The sequence below is a fragment of the Mesocricetus auratus genome, unplaced genomic scaffold, assembly GCF_017639785.1.
Source record: "Mesocricetus auratus isolate SY011 unplaced genomic scaffold, BCM_Maur_2.0 Super-Scaffold_100008, whole genome shotgun sequence".
Lineage (NCBI taxonomy): Eukaryota > Metazoa > Chordata > Mammalia > Rodentia > Cricetidae > Mesocricetus > Mesocricetus auratus.
This window is the reverse complement of record NW_024429192.1, coordinates 56,233,665-56,249,792: the sequence shown is the minus strand read 5'-3', so window position 1 is coordinate 56,249,792 and position 16,128 is coordinate 56,233,665. Positions and strand designations below refer to the sequence as shown.

Genomic DNA, 16,128 nt, shown 5'->3' with positions numbered 1-16,128 from the left:
TCTTTCATTCAAGGCTGCTCTGGCCCCTGTCCTGAGGAGTGAGTGAAATGAACAGAGTCAACTATAAGTACTTAGTTTAAGGTCTTGCTCACAGAAGCTGCTCAGTGAAAATATTATTACTATGAGTTCTCTTTCTTCCCTCCTTCCACCCACCTTTCTCCTCTAGGGAGGTCTCATGGGGTCCCACTCACCTGGAAATTGGCTATGGGCTGAGAACCTGGGATGACTGCAAGTGTTACTGTCCCTGCCTCTGGCCCAGTCTTTAGTCTCCATGGCCTGTACTGGTGTCTCACAAGTGCCTGCATTAGTTGGCATCCTGACTTGTGAATCCTGGAAGGTGCCCCAAGCAGAAGTCTGGTGGCCAGGTTCTGCCTGCTCTTCCGAGTTCCCCCATGACTTGTCTTATTCTGGGTTGGCTCCTCACACTGGACCCTTTCTTGCTGCTCATGTCTCCTGTGGAGAGCTGGCCCATCCTGGAAACACAGATGCAGGAGGGTAGGAAGTGTGGGACACATGGCACAGCTGTCTAGGCTGGAGCTATGATAACTGGGAAGTGGCTGACTCTCCTATGCTCTTCCCCTCACATTCTGGCTCCTGATTGCCCCTGTGGGGTAATTCTTCCCAAACCAGACCACACTTATTCTCCTTGCTTATGTTTATAATACCCGTGGCTGATCCTTGTCAATAGCAACATCCCTTCAGGTCAATAACAATAGTCCTTCAGGGGTGAATGGTAGCCTTATTCTACAGAAGCATAAATTAAGAGTTTTGAGACTTTTTACTTGACCTGGGTGCTTAGTCCTGCAATAGAGGAAGGGTCTATTCTCGTTTAGCAGGTGATTCAGAAACATTTATGTTCAAGGCTTTGAGCAGTGTACACTCTGATGGAGTGGCACCAAGTCAGAAGTATTTGTTATGTACAACACAGGTTGAGGTTAGCTAGTCTCAGTAGGAGGGCTCTGTAGATGACAGTCCTGGGCGTCAGCATCCTAAAAAAGAAAGTGCAGCTGCTAGTTTCTGCACACAGTGGCCAGTCATTTGTAGACAAACATCAACATTCAGACAAAACCAGAAGAAGGCTTTGGCATTCCCATAGATCTGAGGCATTGGGTTTTTGACATGGCTGTGCCCATGTTAACAATATACTTTCACTCAGCAAGCACTTTATCTGTTCTTTACTCATTCACTCATGGCTTCCTCTGTTCCTCACGTGTTGGTCTGTTTCCTGGCATCCCAGTTCTGAAGCTGGTTTGATAACCTTACCTGAATGTGTATGTTGCTCAACCCATGGGGTTCACTGAGAATTTGAGACATAGACTAGAGTGAGGAGGCACAAGGGATTGAGGAGGGGATGGGATGGGATGGTGGGAGCTCAACAACCCCACTGGACACCCCACACTTCTTTCTGTAAGGTGATGTGTGTTAGCAAAATGTGTGAATGTGAGGATTTGTTGCTAGAACGTGAATTGGAAAAACGTAATTACAGCCAGGGTTTCTGGTTCAGGCTTTAGTTTTATTAGATATGAGTTCGATTGCAGAAAGCTTTTCCCAACCTTTTCTTGTTAAACCCTCAGTTAAGTGGGAGTTTCAGCAGGAGAGTGACTCTAGGAGACCAGGCCATGACATTCTCACTGTGAGTGTGTGGTGGGTATGTGTATTTTTTTTTTGAAATCAATATGCTCATTTATTTTTACATGAAGAATTAAATCTTGGCTCAGTATTTGATACTGCATTTCAATGTTTTTCATAGTTGTTAGACATTTTGATTTTTATAATTCTTTTTTTCCCTTTTTTTTCCAGTTTAAATTTAGATAAGAAACAAGGTTGCTTCACAAGTCAGTTCCAGGTCCCTCTCCCATTCCCTCCCCTCCTCCCGTGCCCTCCCCCCAGCTCCCCCCCCCCCCCTTATCCCCTCATTCCCCCAGGGAGGGTGAGGCCCTCCATGGGGGTGTCCATAGTCTGTCATTTCATATAGGGCAGGGCCTAGACCCTTCCCCAAGAGTTCAGGGTGAGAGTGCACCTCACATTGTTCTATGTGGTATGTGTATTTGTTAGATAAGTGTGTGACTGTGTATTTGTTTGCGAGAGTGTGTATTGCATCACCTTTTAAGACAACCCCCAAGTAGCTCTCTGCCAAAGACATGGGTTCATGGCTTGCCCTGCATATGTGGCCTTCTGCCCTACTGATATGGTTTGTGGGCAGCTGTGTATCTTTCATGTGTGTTCCAGAAAGAAGGCCTTGGAAGCTGTGGGGAGGGAGCTGTCTGGTGGGTTGGAGGAGAACTCAGTGGTGAGGGACAAGTGTAGGGAAACCTTGCACATTTTCAAGCAGGAACATGTGGACCTGGGTCCCAGTTGCTTACAGACACTGGGGTGGTCCTGCCCACAGTGAGTTAGGCCCTCCCATATTAGCCATCAGTAAGGAAAATGTACTACAGACTTGCCTACAGGAAAATTTGATGGGGGTGTTTTCTCAATTGAAGTTCCACTCCCAAATGACTCTGGCTTGTGTAAAGTTGACATAATACTAACCAGCACAAGAGTCACTTGCAAACTTTTAAAATAAAATTTCTGTTCATTTATGGAATACACATGTATTTGTTTAGAAGATTTTTTGTGCTCATCAGTGTATAGACATTGGCAATACACCACTGAATAAAGAAAGCATGCATGCCCTTAATCCTGGTGTAGCTTACGTTCCACTAGGGACACAGATGGTGCTAATTAAATTGTCACTCCTCTACATGTCTCCCAGCTGTGATGCATGGGATGAAGACACTGTCAAGGATTTGATAAGTGTGTCTATCATAGGACCCAGACGTGTCTCTATGGGGCCAGAAGTCTATGCAGTGTGTCTGGTCAAGTATTTTGTTCCTGGGCATTTGGTTTTTTTTTTTTTAACTCAAGTATAGGAATTTAAAGACTTTTGTTTTGTTTTGCTTATCGAGACAGGGTTTTTCTGTAGTTTTGGAGCCTGTCCTGGAACTAGCTCTGTTGACCAAGCTGGCCTCCAACTCAGAGATCCGTCTGCCTTTGCCTTATGAGTGCTGGGATTAAAGGTGTGAGCCACCACTGCCCAGCTAAAGACTGCTTTTCATGTAAATTTCCTCCCACATCCTGATCCATGGTGCTAATATTTTAGGACTACAATTAACATTCAAGCCACGAGCCATTCCATGTGCTTGAGAGAAATCCCAGGCTTCAGATATGTCTTCCATGCTTTTAGCCAAACCATTGTCCCTGGTTTTGTCCAATTAAAAATACCTTCCCAGTCATATGATTCATAACCAGGAGTCCTCCAATCTCTGTGACCAGCTTTGGTTTCTATAAATTGCTCCCACTGCAGCAAAAAGTTTTTGGGTTATCTCCATGTGCAAGATCTTCCAGAGTCTTGGCCAAGGACCTAAGTGATTGAAAGTTGTTTCCATAGTGCCAGTCTTAGGCTTCTTATTTTTCTGGTCACACTGATTAATATTGTGGTCTTGAAGAAGAGCGAGAATGAAGTTAGATGTTGATTTACACTTGTCCTCACTTGTTCCTTAAATCTGTACAGCACTGCTCAGAGACAGCCACTTCCCCCTTTACTCCTGGGTGCTTGAAGAGGGCCAGAGGTGAGAACAGATGGTGACAGAGAGGTCTTGGGAGATTAACTGGAATAAGGTTCTAAAGTATGATCTGGTGACTTACGGTGTGATCAGGGAAGGCCCTGAGCCTCTTTAGGGGCCCAGATTACTTTTGTGTAGGATGAGATTTAGTTTTCTACTTCTATTATCTCTCCATATGTTGATTTTCCTAGCAGCTATAGAGACTGTGATGTCACAGTAGATGAGACGCAGAAACAGATGAAATGATCTAATTGCTCACCATTAGGCCAGATGTTAAAGACATTTGCAAGCTGTCAGTGGGTAAAGCACCTGCCCAGGCAGCCTGACAACCTCGGTTCCATCCATGGAATCTACATAAAGGTAAATGGAGAAAACCGACTCCACAGCACTGACCTCCACATTGCAAACATTACATGCACCTTCATACATATATACAGGAACAATGATAAATAAAAATTCAGAAGGAGACATTTTCAAGATTGGAATATGGTTCAGTGATATAGCACTTGCCTAGCTTGTGGGAGGCTCTGATTTCCATGCCCAGGACCAATACACTATACACACAGCAGAATTGAACTTCTTCTTGAATTTTTTTTCAGAAAATATATTTTTCTTTCAAAAATATTTATGTTACTAGCCACAGAGGTGTATACCTATAATCAGTCCCTGCTCCTTGGGAGGAAAGGAAAGGATCCCCCCCTACATCGTGTGTCTCTGTGTGTATGTGTCTGCCTGTCTGTCTTGCTCTCACTCTATTTTACTTTTACTTGTGTGTGTTTGCATGAATATATGCTGTGTGTGTTCTTGTGTGAATATATGCCATGTGTATTCTTGTACCTTATCTATTTTACTTTTTCTTGTGTGTGTTTGTGTGAATATATGCTGTGTGTGTTCTTGTACCTTGGGAGATGGAAAAGGGCATCAGATCCTCTGGAACTGGTGTTACAGGCTGTTGTGAGCTGCCAGATGTGATCTCCCAGGTCTCCCAGAAGAACAGGGAGTACTCTTAAATGATGAGCTTCTTCTCTTAGCCCAAGAGGATTTCTTGAGCTCAGAATTTGAGGCCAACTTGGGCAACACAGTGAAGTGCTAACACACACAAAAGAAAAATCATATTAATGTGTAGGCTTGTTGTTGATATTTTTATGTGAATTACTATTTAATACCAAATACACCAAACCTTGATAGCACAAAAGCCTTTGGGTCCTTAACAACTTTAAAGGGTATAAAGGAGTTTTGAGACCACAGAGACTTCAGCCACTGAGTTGGGAGGTCAAGGATGTCCTAGATGTTTGGGCATTGCAGCCCCTTGTGAATCCATCTCCACCCAGCAGAGCTTAAGCCAAGTTCAGGATGTTCCATCTGTTCCTTGGGAACTAGGGGAATACCGTGGCATCACAGAAGGAATGGAGGTGTTATGTGCTTGTCAGGTGTTCCTAAGGTTCACTGGGATGGAACAGCGCTGTGCAGTGCTGGTCACCATGTGAGCACTGCTGAGATCTCAGTTCTGCTCTCAGCTGTGTGCCTACAGTCCCAGCATTGTGGTTCCCAGCCTCCTGGGTGTACCTTCTGTGCATCCTAAGTGGGGCTCCATTGGCTTAAGGAAGAAAGGCCTGGGTCTCAGGAGGCACATGTCTCGTGAGCTGGTGGTAATCCCAGGCCATATGCACCAGGGGTTAGAGTGGCAGTCCAAGCCAGATGTGGAGTTGGGGAAATGCCCAGCCCATCTGGGGCTCAATTCTCTGCTTGACAGAGTCTTTTCAGTTGCTTTACACTCAGATTGGAGTCTGCATCTTTGAACAAGTGAAAAACCTGTGAGCTTCTCTACCCCTGGCTCCCCAGGACTTCACTGAGTGTCTCTGTGGTGGCAGCCAGAGGTTTCAAAGGTCACCCCAGCTGGGCGGATTAGAACAACAGATCTCCGGCAAAGTTGGCTGTCCTGCGGAAGGCAAGTTGCAACATCTGCCAGGAGAGTTAGAACAAAGCCCCTTACTTTCTCCGTCTGGCCCAGCCTGTGTGCTCGGCTCTCCCTTTTCTCTCCGTTATTGCTGGACCTTGGACCAGAATCTCATCAGCAGTGAAGCTGGCCTCTGACCTGCCTTCTGTGGACGCTCCCTGGAGAGGAGACTGCCATCAGGTGTGTGTGGGTAGCCGTGTGTGGCTCTGCCCCACTTTGCTTGGGTGGGTCATGGTGAGGCAGCCTGGCACAGTTGAGGAGCAGATCAGTGCTGGATTAGGAGAGATTAGGGTATTTGTCAGGATCTGAGAACATTGCAGAGAAGATTAAGGAGGGCAGAGGGAGCCATCAGTGCCTGGGGTGTTTGTACCTGAGTGGTTTTGCCACCTCTGATATGATGGGGCCTTGCAGACAGGATGCCACACCTGTTAGGGAGCACTTACAAGTGGGGGAAGTTTGGGTATTTCCAAGATATCCTGTGCCTCCAAGCTTCCATACTGTGATCCCATGTGTGTGTACTGGGAATAGTGGAGGGGCAGTTGGCTTTTCCAAACTCACTGTGCTGGCTAACGACTTTTTTGTTCTGAGTCTCTGTGTCTCAGAGCAGCACTCTGTCTTGGCTGTAGTTCCTTTCTGGGTTCAAGAGACGATTTACAGCGCTTTTGATCAAATTAAAGTCCAGTCCACTCAGAGCTGCTTTGGGTGATTAATAAATTGTGTTCCTTGTAGAAACCTTACACGGAGCTTGGCTTTGGCCCAGACATCAGTGGGCCACTGCTCTTTTGACCACTCCCTGTGCTTTTCTGTCTCTCCTTTGTCTATTGATCTGCAATCAGCCAAGTATTGAATGCATCCCCGGCTGAGGGTGTTTGATTGCAGCTCCTGAATATTGCCCTGCCGATAGAGATTGCTGTGGATGTCATCCAGCCTCTCTGGTATTCTCCACTGGAATGTGGTCACCAGACTTAGTGGAGGGTTAGAGAGGAACTTGAAGGGTTTGGCTCAGTTTATTATTAATTCCCCCCCAAATACGCAGTATCCATCAGTTGACAGCATGGCCGGGACCTGCAGCTACGGGGCAATGGGCTGAGGGTGAGTGCAGCTGTTTGGCATGACTACACGGCTTGGGACTTGGATCTGGTTTTGCCCCTATGACAGGGGAGTTATCCTCCTCCCTGAACTTCCTTGCAGGGGACTAGGTGGTTCCTGGCAGTATTGACTTGTCTTTTCCACTTGAAGCCAGGCTCCTTCTTGTCTTGTTCTCTTTAGGTCAAGTGTGTCCCTTTTAAAATTAAATTTAAAATAAAAATTTTTAATGCATGTGTGAACATACATATATGTGAATGTAGGTTCATGGATGCCCCTAGTGTGAGTGTGGAGACAGAGGAGAGCATCGGATGGAGGCCCTCTCTTTCCATCTTGCTTGAGCCAAGGTCACTGTTGTTTCTCTGCTTTGTGTGCCTGAGTAGGTGGGCCCTGAGCATCCTGGGATTTTCCCATATCTGCTCTGTGCCTGGTGTTGATGAATTCTGGGCATTCAAACTCATCTCACGCTTGCAGAGCAAGTACCTTTATCCCCTCTCTCTGTCTCTCTGTCTCTCTGTCTCTCTGTCTCTCTCTGTCTCTGTCTGTCTCTCTGTCTCTCTCTGTCTCTCTCTCTGTCTCTCTCTCTCTGTCTCTCTCTCTCTCTCTGTCTCTCTCTCTCTCTCTCTCTCTCTCTCTCTCTCTCTCTCTCTCGGTGTTTATGAAACAGGGTTTCTCTGTATTGTTTTGGAGACTGTCGGCCCAGCCCGGCCTCGAACTCACAGAGATCCGCCTGCCTCTGCCGCCTGAGTGCTGGGATTAAAGGCGTTTGCCACCTTTATCCTCTTATTTGTCTCCCTAGGCCAGATGTGTTTCTATTGATGAGAGTATCTGGGATGCTCTTCAGCAGGTTTGGAGTTATGATAATTTGGAGAGCGACTCTGTGGCCTGGTTTCACGTCTCTCAGTTTCCCACTGCCCTGAAAGGCTGGGGAGTCTTTTGTCTTCTAGAGCAGACAGGGGAATGCTAGTCAGCTTTTTGTCGTTGTGACAGATACTTCAGAGAAATGGATTCAGAAACGGGAGGGATTTATTTTGGCTTATGGTTTTATGGTTGGCTGGCTTCGTTGGTTCTGAGACTATAGTGAGGCTGAACATCTTGGGGAAGGATTGCTGGGCAGCTGTCTCACAGTGCCCAGGAAGCAGAGTGCAGGGACAGGAAGATGCCCTTTGAAGGTAGACCCCTTTCCTGTGATCTACTTCCTATAACCAGGCCCCACCCCATAGTAGCCCATTGGTTTGAACTCATGAATATATGACTCCAGTGATGAATTAGTCACTGCTCAATGATCAGGTCCAACAACTGGCAATCAGATCCAACATCTAGATATCAGATCCAACATCTAGTGACCAGATCCAACATCTAGTGAGTAGATTCAACATCTTTGAACCTGTTTGCTCAAATCTTGGATGAGCAGGCTGTGGGTAGGTACTCCAAGCCACAATGGGGAGTCACCTCTGCTGATCTTCTTCCTGTGGCAATTCTCAGGTCCTTGCCTGTTGTACCTACAGCTACTGAGAACAGCAAGACAAGCTTTGCCTGAACCTCTAGAAAGCCAGTTGTGTATGATGGCCTTGTGCTCCTGGTTTGGTTTTCACTGCTAAGCTCAGGAACCTTGGGCAAGTGTAGCTGGTTTATAGGCTTCCTTATCCTCCTTTAGGAAAGAGATCCTGAGAACTGTAGGGTAGATAGGATCAAGAGAGACCACAAGATACAGCCAACATCCACCTCACTAACAAAATACCGCCGCTAGAAGCTGCCAGCAGGCTCAGACCTCCTCCCTGCAGAATTGTCTGAGGATAGTTAGGCCTGCCTAGGCTTCTGGGTGTCTTTGATGGCCCGGTCTGAGTGTTCAGGATGGGACACAGCCTGCTTTTGAGTGAGAGATGCTGAGACAGAATCTACTCAGTGAATTACATTATACTTCTGGTTTATATGTACTGCATTCCCACTCCTGTCCTCTCTCCACCCTTCAGGGTCCATATTGTTCCTACTTGACACAAAGGGAAACTCAGATAAAGAGAATGGAGGTCCCTTGACCAAACCACAGCTGGAAAGCAGCTGTGTCCCCAAATTTATGGTGAATTAAGGAAGTCTGAGCTTCCTGTTACATGGGTCACCTCCACCCTAGTTCTAGAGTCGGCTGCACAGAGTGTCACTTCCCTCAGTGGCAGTGGATGAAGCAGTGCTCATTCCAGGTTGTGGTCCTAGGTACACATGCAGGGTATAAGAACCCTGGTTGTCTCCTCCATACCACCACACCCCAGGTACATACACATTCAGCACTCCTCCCACACATGTAACTGTTCATCATTTTATATGTAGTGGCTAGTTTGGCGCATAAGATGATGCCCAGTTATTATATTTTGAGTGAATAAACATCTCTTTGTTCTTGCCGTTAAAATCATATTGGGGGTTTGGAGAGATGGCTCAACAAGGAAGATCTCTTGCAGAACTTCCAGAGGACCCGAGTTCAGATCCCAGCACCCATGTGATTGGTTCACAATTGCCTCTAAGTCCAGCTCTAGGGGATCCACTACCCTCTTTCAGCACTTGCACACACACACACATAAATATTTTTTTAAAAAATTTAAAAATTATACCAGGGAGAGTATACTAGAGCTCTCATAATTTTTGTAATACTGTTCAGAATAGTCAAGGCATGGAATCAGTTCAAGTAGCCAACAATGGATGAATGGAGAAAGACAATAAAGCATATATATCCACGCATACTGGAATATTATTCACTCATTTTTAAAAAAGAAATCCTGTCATTTGTGACAACATGTACATAACTGGAGGACATTATTAGTTAAATAAACTAGGTACAGAATAAAGGCAGTGCTTTAATCCATATTTAGAAACTTAAAAAATTATTTCTTAGCCAGGCATTGGTGGCGCACACCTTTAATCCTAGCACTCGGGAGGCAGAGGCAGGCGGATCTCTGAGTTCGAGGCCAGTCTGGTCTACAGAGAGAGTTCCAAGACAGCTTCCAAAACAATACAGAGAAACCCTGTCTCAAAAAACAACAAAAATTTATTTTTTAGAAATAGAAAGTAGAGTGTGGCAATTAGAGTTTGAAAAGGTAGGTGTAGAGGGTAGAGAAGGAAGCTGGTTAATCAGCGTTTGTTACCAGCCTTTACTGTGATGAAATGCCTTGGAGAAAAACCAACTTAAAGGAAGAAAGGTTTACTTTGGCTAACAGTTTCATAGGTTTCAATCCATAACCAGTTAATTCATTGCTTTGGGTCTGTAGACTATCATGGCTCAGTAGAGGAGGCTGTCGGGCTACCAGGAAGCAAAGAGGGACAGAGAGGAGCTGGGATCTCAGTGTCCCCTTTGTGAATGTTCCCACAATGGCTTCACATCTACCCACTAAGCACTGAGGGTTCTGATGCCTCCCAGGACTGAAGACTAGTGAGCCAGCCTTCCGCACATGAGCACTTGGTAGATAATTGAAGTCTAAACCACAGCAGGCACCAAAATACAGTTAGTTCCTGACTCTTTAGCACAGTGAGGTTCCTCTGGCTTCAACAACTTATTATGTATTAATAAAGGACTGACAGGAGATAGACCTGTCGTCACTGTATTTGATCATGAACATGTGATAGGTATGCATATGACATATCCTGACGGTTTGGAAAAGGCTCTGCACACACACACAAAGCAGAGTGATGTAAGTGTGGAGGGTGCTGACTGTTGAGGATCACTGTGGGGTGTTTGGGGCACTGGTTTTGCCATTTTTTCCTGCATGCTTGAAATTTTTCAGTAATTTAAAAAATTAACACTTATATGTCATTAAAATCATAGTCTTTTTGTTCATGGTGTGCCTTTGTATATAGTTGATTCTCATTGTTGGATTTATATATATATGTCCAACTTTTGCTTTAAGTAATGCCACCATTATTTTTACATACACATTTTGTCTGTCTCAGATTCTTTCGCAATGGTGAATTTCTACATGTGGGATTACTAGAAAAAATAGTGGACACCTTTTCTTCAGAGTCCTTTTGCTGCATTGCTTTCCAGCAAGAGTGTGTGCAGAGAACTCGCTGGTCTCGCCAGCAGTGTTTCTTTGTGTGTGTGTGTGTGTGTGTGTGTGTGTGTGTGTGTGTGTGTGTGTGTGTGTGTGTGCTTCATCTAGTTTACAAAAGCACAGCCTGTGGTTGTGATTGACTTGTACTACAGGGTGTTGCTGGGGCCAGATGACGTTCATCTGTTTACTCTGTAACATATAGTCTCTGCTCATTCATGTCTTGGAATGACTTCTTATTCTGTGAAAATATTCTGGTCCTATGTTTTCGTGACAAACATTTTCTCCTGTATTGTCATTGGTCTTTTAATGCAAATGGCATTCTTTAATGTACCAAAAAAAATCTTAATCTTACAGAGAAATTTGTTTGTTTTTCCAAGACAGGGTTTCTCTGTGTAACAGCCTTGGCTTTCTTGGAACTCGCTCTGTAGACCAGGCTGGTCTCAAACTCACAGAGGTCCGCCTGCCTCTGCCTCCCCAGTGCTGGGATTAAAGGCGTGCGCCACCACACCCAGCTTTACAGGGAAATTTTAAGTGCCTGTCATTTGAGCAGCTTTCAGTCCTCACCATTACTTCAGCTATGACTGCTGTAGGAGGCACAGTGCACACAAAGTAGGTTCAGGTGCCGGTTCTGCCCCCTCTTGTGATGACTTTGGGCAAATTTCCCATCCTTGGACAGGTTTCTGACCCTTAAAAGGGGATGGTGAGATCTACTGTTGGTTACTGCTGTAAGGGGCAAACGAACCATTCGTTTACAGAGTGCTTAGCATGTTCCCGATACACAGGAAATGTGACTCGGGTACTTGCTTTTCTTGTGACCTCCTGCAGCCAGCCTGAGAGTTGTATCATTGGGAAAGGAATTTTGTTTGCAAAGCTAATAGCTTATCAGTGAAAGGAAGTCAATGTGTCAGGCAGAGGACCCAGGCACAGATAATGATTGCTAAATGTCTGCCATGTAGACAATGACAAGTAGCCAGTAATAAGGGGCTAATCAGACACCTTTATTTTAGGTTGTTTCAGTCAGATTTCCTTCTGTCTGTGTAACAGAGAGAATGAATAAGAGAGGGATAAAGATAGGTCATGTACATGTGGGTAATTGTGTGCACCGGTGTGCCCACATGTATGTGCATGTGCAGAAATCATGGAAGGACATCACATGCCTTCTCTGTCACTCTCCTTATTACTTTGAGGTGGTATCTCTCACTGAACCGGGAGCTAGACTGGTGGTCAACTCCAGTAATCCTCCTGTCTCCACCCCGACAGCAGTGGGTTCCATGTGTAGCTTTTTGTGGATCCTTTACCCACTAGCCCATGTCTCTAGCCTTTAAATCAGATTGTTTGTTTATTTCTTCTTCTTCTTCTTCTTCTTCTTCTTCTTCTTCTTCTTCTTCTTCTTCTTCTTCTTCTTCTTCTTCCTCTCCTTTCCCCTCCCCTCCCCCCTCCTCCTCCTCCTCCTCCTCCTTCTTCTTCTTCTGATACAGAGTTTCTCTGTGTTGCTCTAGCTATCTCTGTAGTAGATCAGGTTGACCTTGAACTCAGAGATCCACCTGCCTCTAGCTCTGAGTGCTGGGATTAAAGGCATTTTTCCTTCTCCCATGTGGGACCTGGGGATCAAATTCAGGCCATCGTGCTTGGTTGGCAAGCGCCCTTTGCCCACTGAGCCATCTTTCCAGCCCACCAATAAGTGATAATTTATTTTACTTTCACGTTGTTATTTTCTAATTTTTCCTGGAAACACACTTAAAGTTGAGAAGAAGCAACTCAAATGAGTTGAACGTTGATTGTTTCAGAGGGTAGCTCCTTTTTACATCAGCCCTTTGGTCCGAGCTAATCTTGCCAGTCTGCAGACACATCTTGTCTAGTCCCCTATCTGCCTTGGACAGGATCCCAGGTGCAAGGTGTTCTTGGCAATGATGGCACAGTTTTTCTCTATCTCCTTTGATACGTGGGTTAGCCTCTTTGGACTGTAGTTATAAATGAAGGAGTCAGCCTGGATCACCTCCTAGAGCCTCCTTCTTGATGTTTTGATCTTTGAGTCTCTCTACATTGTAGTCCCTGGATTGACTCCCACAACTTCATTCAGCCACCAACCCTCACCTTCTCACCCAGGGCCCTTGTGACATTAACTCCAATCTCTTGCCTTTCTTGGAGCCTCGATGACATTTTTTTCTAGCCCATGAGCTCTTGTAGTTCAGGCAGAAGCAGCTGGGACTTTCCACCTTAGTACTTCTTGTAGATGTTGGTTGAACATGAGCCTCAGAGGCTGTTGTAAAAACTGTGAGCCATTCAGTTTTCCTGGTCTTGTCCAAGCCACGGTCTCTCAGAAGATAGATGGATGCTCCTAGTGGTACTGACATGGCAGGCATAGCCTGGGGGCTGGGGTCAAGGACTTCTCAGTCTTGCCTGGTACCTTATGTGGAGAAGCCACAGAGCGGCACTTCAGATGGATGCTCACCCTACTGGGCTCCTGCTCCTTATACTCAAACCACAGGACTGGGCAAGTGGTGTCTACAAGGGAGACAACGTGATGTATAAGACTTGACTTGCTCCTCTTCCTTTTGTAGACCATGGGGGACGTGAAACTGGTTGCCTCATCACACGTGTCCAAAACCTCCCACAGTGTGGATCCCTCAAGGGTCAGCTCCATGCCCCTCACGGAGGCCCCTGCTTTCATTCTGCCCCCTCGGAACCTCTGCATCAAAGAAGGAGCCACCGCCAAGTTCGAAGGGAGGGTAAGAAGTGTGGTTGATTGGGAGATGGGATGGGGGAGAGGGGAATGTTCATTAAACTTGTCCTCAGCAAGCCTGACATAACAAAAGGCCCAGTCTTCCACTGGACCTTCATATAAATTTAATGTGTACCACCTTGCTCTCTTTCTTGGTTATGGTGAGCTCTGGTCTGTGTTGGTGGACTCAGCAATGGGGGGTATGCAAATTGACCATCCTGAGATATTTTGCTGCTGGATATGCTCTGAAAACATGGCCTGGCAGTTCCTGTTGGACTTCTTCTTACTGATGCCCAAGAACTCATGCTGGCTTCCCTTGTTCTTGAGAGTTGTCACCCCAAGTGGAGGCAGGGTCCAGCTTCTTTTGGAGAGGCCAGGGACTGTGCCCTCACTGAAACTCGGTGGATGCCACGGATGTGAGCAAGTCATGAAGAGTGTTTTCCCACCACCTCCAGGGCTGTGATTAGCAGTTGGTTGAAACTTGGACTTACTGTTTTTATCCTTGAAAGGTGAAAAAGCAACTGCCTACTCACCCCCACTTTCCTATCATGCCTACTTTAGAAAAGAACTGAACTCCTCTGATAACACCCCTCTTCTCATCGGTGAGAAGGGTGGCTTTAGAGTGGTGTTGCAGGTATCCCCTCGGGTCCAGGCTCCTCTGGGCACTTCAGACTTGAGCCTCGCTTCCCATGGGCTTAGGTCTGTTGCATCCTGTAGCACTTTTCCACTCTGACAAATACATTGAGCAGTGAACACATAGCCTATACCCATTCCCTTAGCTGGCTCTTTCAGTGCCTGAAATAACTCCAGAGGCTTCTGCTGCAGTTCAGCCCAATGACACATCTGGGCTGAAGCCATCTAGAGGGCTTCAAGGAAAGCTGTATTTTTCATGACCAAAAGTTAAAAAAGGAAAAAGACATTGTGGGTGCTCTTATTTCTACCTCACCTTCTTCCTGCCTTGAATAAAGATGTGATGCTGGTGCTCAGGCAGCTATTTTAAAACCATGAGACAGTAAGTTGACACACTGAGGATTGCTTGGAGACAGGAGAGTGGCAGTGAAGGGCTAGCAACCAAGAGACAATCCTAAGGTTCAAGACTTTCCAGGATAAGATCTTTAGCTGTGATTATCCACACAGAATATTTTGCGAAAGTGTCTTCCTAACAGATGCAGGTCTAACGATGTGTATTTAGAGATGGTGTCCCTTAAATGATGGACTGCACAGGGACCAGGAAGAAACTCTTTTGGTCCCCTTCCAGACCCACTAGCAATGACAGGCTGCCTTATTCTGAGTTGAATATGGCCCTGAAACCGAAATGTTCCAGAAGAATTCCTTCCTTCCCGGCTGTGGCCATTCAGAAGACGGTCTTGTACTTGGAGATGAGTGAGTGGGTGTGGCACTCCTTCTGTCCAGTCGGGTTGAGGTAATTGCTAAGCTACTTCTTTGAGTGTGTGTGTGGGGAGGTTCTATATACCCAAAGCTTGAGAGATGGTTTTCAAAAAGTCACAAAAGTTTGCCTTCATGTTCCATTTGTGCCGCCTTTAGACACAGCACCCTACACCGTGCTTACATTAGAAAGCCCCGTTCATCCATCCATCTGCACCCTGTCCTCCATACAGCACTTAGGACCCATCAGTTTTCACCACATGGTCCTGAACACGCTTCCAACACCAATGAGAACCTTTTCCCGTGACTGTCATTGCTGGGCCAGAGAGGTGTGCTTGTCCACTTGTGCTGAGGAGGATCTCCTCACCATAGGCACCCCTGCAAGTGTAAGGAGGATAGGGACTAATGTCCAGGCCAGCCCTGCTGCCTGGCAGTCTTTGCTGGGATTCCTGATGAACTTAGCCAGGCCCCACTTGTTAGGCCAACTGAAGCACCTGTGACTGTTTTGTGGCCCATGTGGGGAGCTGCAGCATTGGTGGACTGCCTGCCTATCACAGGGTGGGGTAGGAAAGGAGCAGTGGTAGGGAAAATACTAAAATTAGTGGAGATGTCTTCCCCTTTGCCCGTGGACTTACCATTATCAACAAACAAACAAAACCAAGGTCCCAGCCCTTCTCTTCTACAGACAGGAGGGGTTAATGATTTAGGGCCACCGGAGAAGTGCAGCCAGAATAAGGTTTCCCTGGGCCTCTGGGCTACCTGAGGTGGGTCTCCTGTAGAGTGCTTCTTTGGACTCCTCAGGGCAGATGCTGCTTCAGCTGTGGAGAACAGAGAGGGAATTTGAGAAAACCTACCTCAAAAAGGGAAATAGTGGCTTCTGCTTGTGCTTTAACTGATAGGAATATCATTTCCCTGAGGCCTTCTTCCCAGTTTCCATCCAACTGAGAAGTAGCCACTTTGGTCTTTAAAAATGTGTCATTCAGGAATCGTCTCTGTGACTGTGTTAAAATGAATAAAAGGATTTCAATGTTAAACTATTATTGTTGCCAGTCCAAACTACCTGAGTTCAATCCCTAGGGTACATATGATGGAAGGAGAGGACCTGTAGTAACACCCCCAAGGCCCCTACAAATAAAATGAGTGCATATAATAAAATAAAAATTCAAAGAAATTTGACAGCTCTCTGCTTTGACCTTTAACTTCTGCTTTTCAGAGGCTGCGGTCATCACCAGTTTAGATAGACACTCGGCATGGTCCATGCAAACACAGCGTCCATCTGAACACCCTCTTGCACACACCGTGTACACTTGCTGGCCTGCCAGCTGCCGCTCTCCCTTA

At 46.0% G+C, this 16,128-nt stretch overlaps 1 protein-coding gene across 2 annotated transcripts in view; it reads left to right on the top strand.

Moving 5' to 3' along the window:
- Positions 1-5,578: 5,578 nt before the first annotated feature.
- Positions 5,579-16,128, top strand: part of Mylk (myosin light chain kinase) — a 176,552-nt gene continuing 166,002 nt past the window's right edge. Inside the window, exons 1-2 of one of the 2 annotated variants that reach the window (XM_013114547.3) lie at positions 5,579-5,742; positions 13,244-13,411. In XM_013114547.3, the coding sequence (XP_012970001.1) occupies positions 13,247-13,411 (165 nt within the window). In that variant the 5' untranslated portion in view covers positions 5,579-5,742; positions 13,244-13,246. The remainder of the gene's footprint in view (positions 5,743-13,243; positions 13,412-16,128) is intronic. The other variant, XM_021228014.2, reaches the window with a different exon arrangement.